At 43.0% G+C, this 2,001-nt stretch overlaps 1 protein-coding gene across 1 annotated transcript; it reads left to right on the forward strand.

The window, feature by feature from the left end:
• Positions 1 to 260: 260 nt before the first annotated feature.
• Positions 261 to 1,684, forward strand: LOC143242013 (uncharacterized). Its single transcript, XM_076485356.1, has 2 exons — positions 261 to 411; positions 546 to 1,684. Exons 1-2 carry the CDS (start codon positions 261 to 263, stop codon positions 1,682 to 1,684), a joined length of 1,290 nt encoding a protein of 429 aa, XP_076341471.1.
• The last annotated feature ends 317 nt before the right edge of the window (positions 1,685 to 2,001 follow it).

The raw sequence follows: 2,001 nt of genomic DNA on the forward strand, positions 1-2,001 counted from the left end.
TTCTCTCTCTCTAAACTGAACCCCTGCCACGTTAGTTTAGTTTAGTTTAGTTTGCCCAAGTTTTTTCATCAGATCTAGGAGACGGACACCGAGATCATCAGACGTGTTTTTCAGTCTCTGCGTTTTACCGAGCGATTTTTTCATTTAGTAATACTAGCTAAAGTTCTTTGGCCTACGTGACTACAGGCAGGTATTGGTATAACTAACCAGGTCCAAGCACCTTAAAGTTTACCAATACCATATTTGAAGATCTACGCAAGATGACCAGGAAAAGAGTTACCAGGTCAACCAGTGAAGCTCTATCAAGTTCTGAGCAGCTTAACCTCCTTCAAGACGCCACAGATTGTTGTTCTTTCAGCGAGCCTGAATCGGACAACATGCCAATCTCAGACTCTAGTGATAACAATTCATGTACTTCCCTCCAAGAAAATACTACCGCTCTAGAAGTAGCCGATAAGCATGAAAAACCATCCGAGCCCAAACATCAACAAGCCTCGTCCCCTGTGAAGAACATAACCAATCCACCCCCATCTATCAACACTCAGGTCCAACCAAGGCTGCCACCAGCCATAATCATCGAGGAATCCCAGCCACGACAAGAATTCCTGAAATTGCCAATGAACTTAGAAAACTTTTCCCCCATGTTATCCTCAAAGAATTAAGACGTCTCCCAAGAGGAGGGGTTATTATCAAATGTGCCGATCCCCATAGCTACGGAACAATTCTCAAGCCATGGCCTAATAATGCCTTTAATGGTGCCAACATCTCAACGCGTATTCCGGGTAATCGGCTTCCAGGAAAAGAAGTCGTCATCCGTAGTGTTCCCTTTGATATAACCTTGGATGAAGTTAAGGAAGAATTAGAAACACAAGGTATCGAAGTCAATAAACTCATCCGCATCAAGTCACCCAAAACTGGCCTTCCAACACCTCTTATAAAAATTAGTATCCCCAATGAAAAAACGGCCGAGAAAGTTCTCTCCTCAGGAATCATATTGTATTATAACCACCATCAAGTCGAAGAAGTAAGAAACACTGCCCCAAGAGTCTTACAGTGTTTCAAGTGCCAACGCTTCGGTCACACCGCGAATGCATGCAGATCGCTTGTCCGCTGCGTCAGATGCAGTGGACCTCATCCAGTCACTGCATGCCCAAATGAGAGAGAAGCCACCCGATGCGCGAACTGTAAAGGACCTCATGCTTCATCCTACCGGGGCTGCCCCACATTCCAAGATATCCTCAACATGCAACGACCAACTCCTGTTACATCACACATCCCTACCAATACCAAAAAATCAATCCGTTTTGCCACACCAGTGGCTCACACACAAACGGACACTCTACCACTTAGAAGTAACCAACAACCCACTCCAGCACCCAACCGCACAACCAAGAAAACCTACGCTGAGGCAACCCATGGATCAAGCAGTGACGAGGCGAGTTATTCACCAAGACAGTTTTTAGACGTTTTACAAGCTGTGTCAGTAATCGTCATCGATATCATAGCCAACCTATTTGAGGGTACCTTCACTATGGATCAACTTGGTACACAAGCCTGGAAGAGTACTTGCAAATATCTAGAAACCAACAATATTCTCAACCCTGTACAAATGGGGATCCAGCTTGAACATATCAGGAGAAACAGTGGAAGACACTATGGAACCTCCCAAGAATCCCCCGTATAAATTGGTAAGTACTCCCTCACATTTCTTCTACTTTCTTTCCTAAAAATGGTTAACTTAATGCACATTAACGTTCGCGGAGGTCTAAACCATAAAAAATATGAAATATTCCAATTACTTACCAAAACAAAACAGATATCCTATTTTTAAATGAAACCCTTCTAAAGTTAACACTAAATTTAGTCTTCCGGCTACAACATAAAACACTCACCTGTTAACCACAATAAGCGAGGTATTGCAATACTTTACCTCAACTCCTTAGTAATCTCCTTCCCTAAACTAAACTATACCTCCGATAACGAATTTATCATTTGCCAGAT

This window comes from Tachypleus tridentatus, unplaced genomic scaffold, assembly GCF_004210375.1.
Source record: "Tachypleus tridentatus isolate NWPU-2018 unplaced genomic scaffold, ASM421037v1 Hic_cluster_1, whole genome shotgun sequence".
NCBI classification, from domain to species: Eukaryota; Metazoa; Arthropoda; class Merostomata; order Xiphosura; family Limulidae; genus Tachypleus; species Tachypleus tridentatus.

Excerpts from the sequence above, each read along its gene's own strand:
- LOC143242013 (XM_076485356.1), top strand. The coding sequence starts at position 261 with ATGACCAGGAAAAGAGTTACCAGGTCAACCAGTGAAGCTCTATCAAGT. Across the intron at positions 412-545 it reads CTCTAGTGATAACAATTCAT|GTCCAACCAAGGCTGCCACC; the intron begins GTACTTCCCTCC and ends ATCAACACTCAG.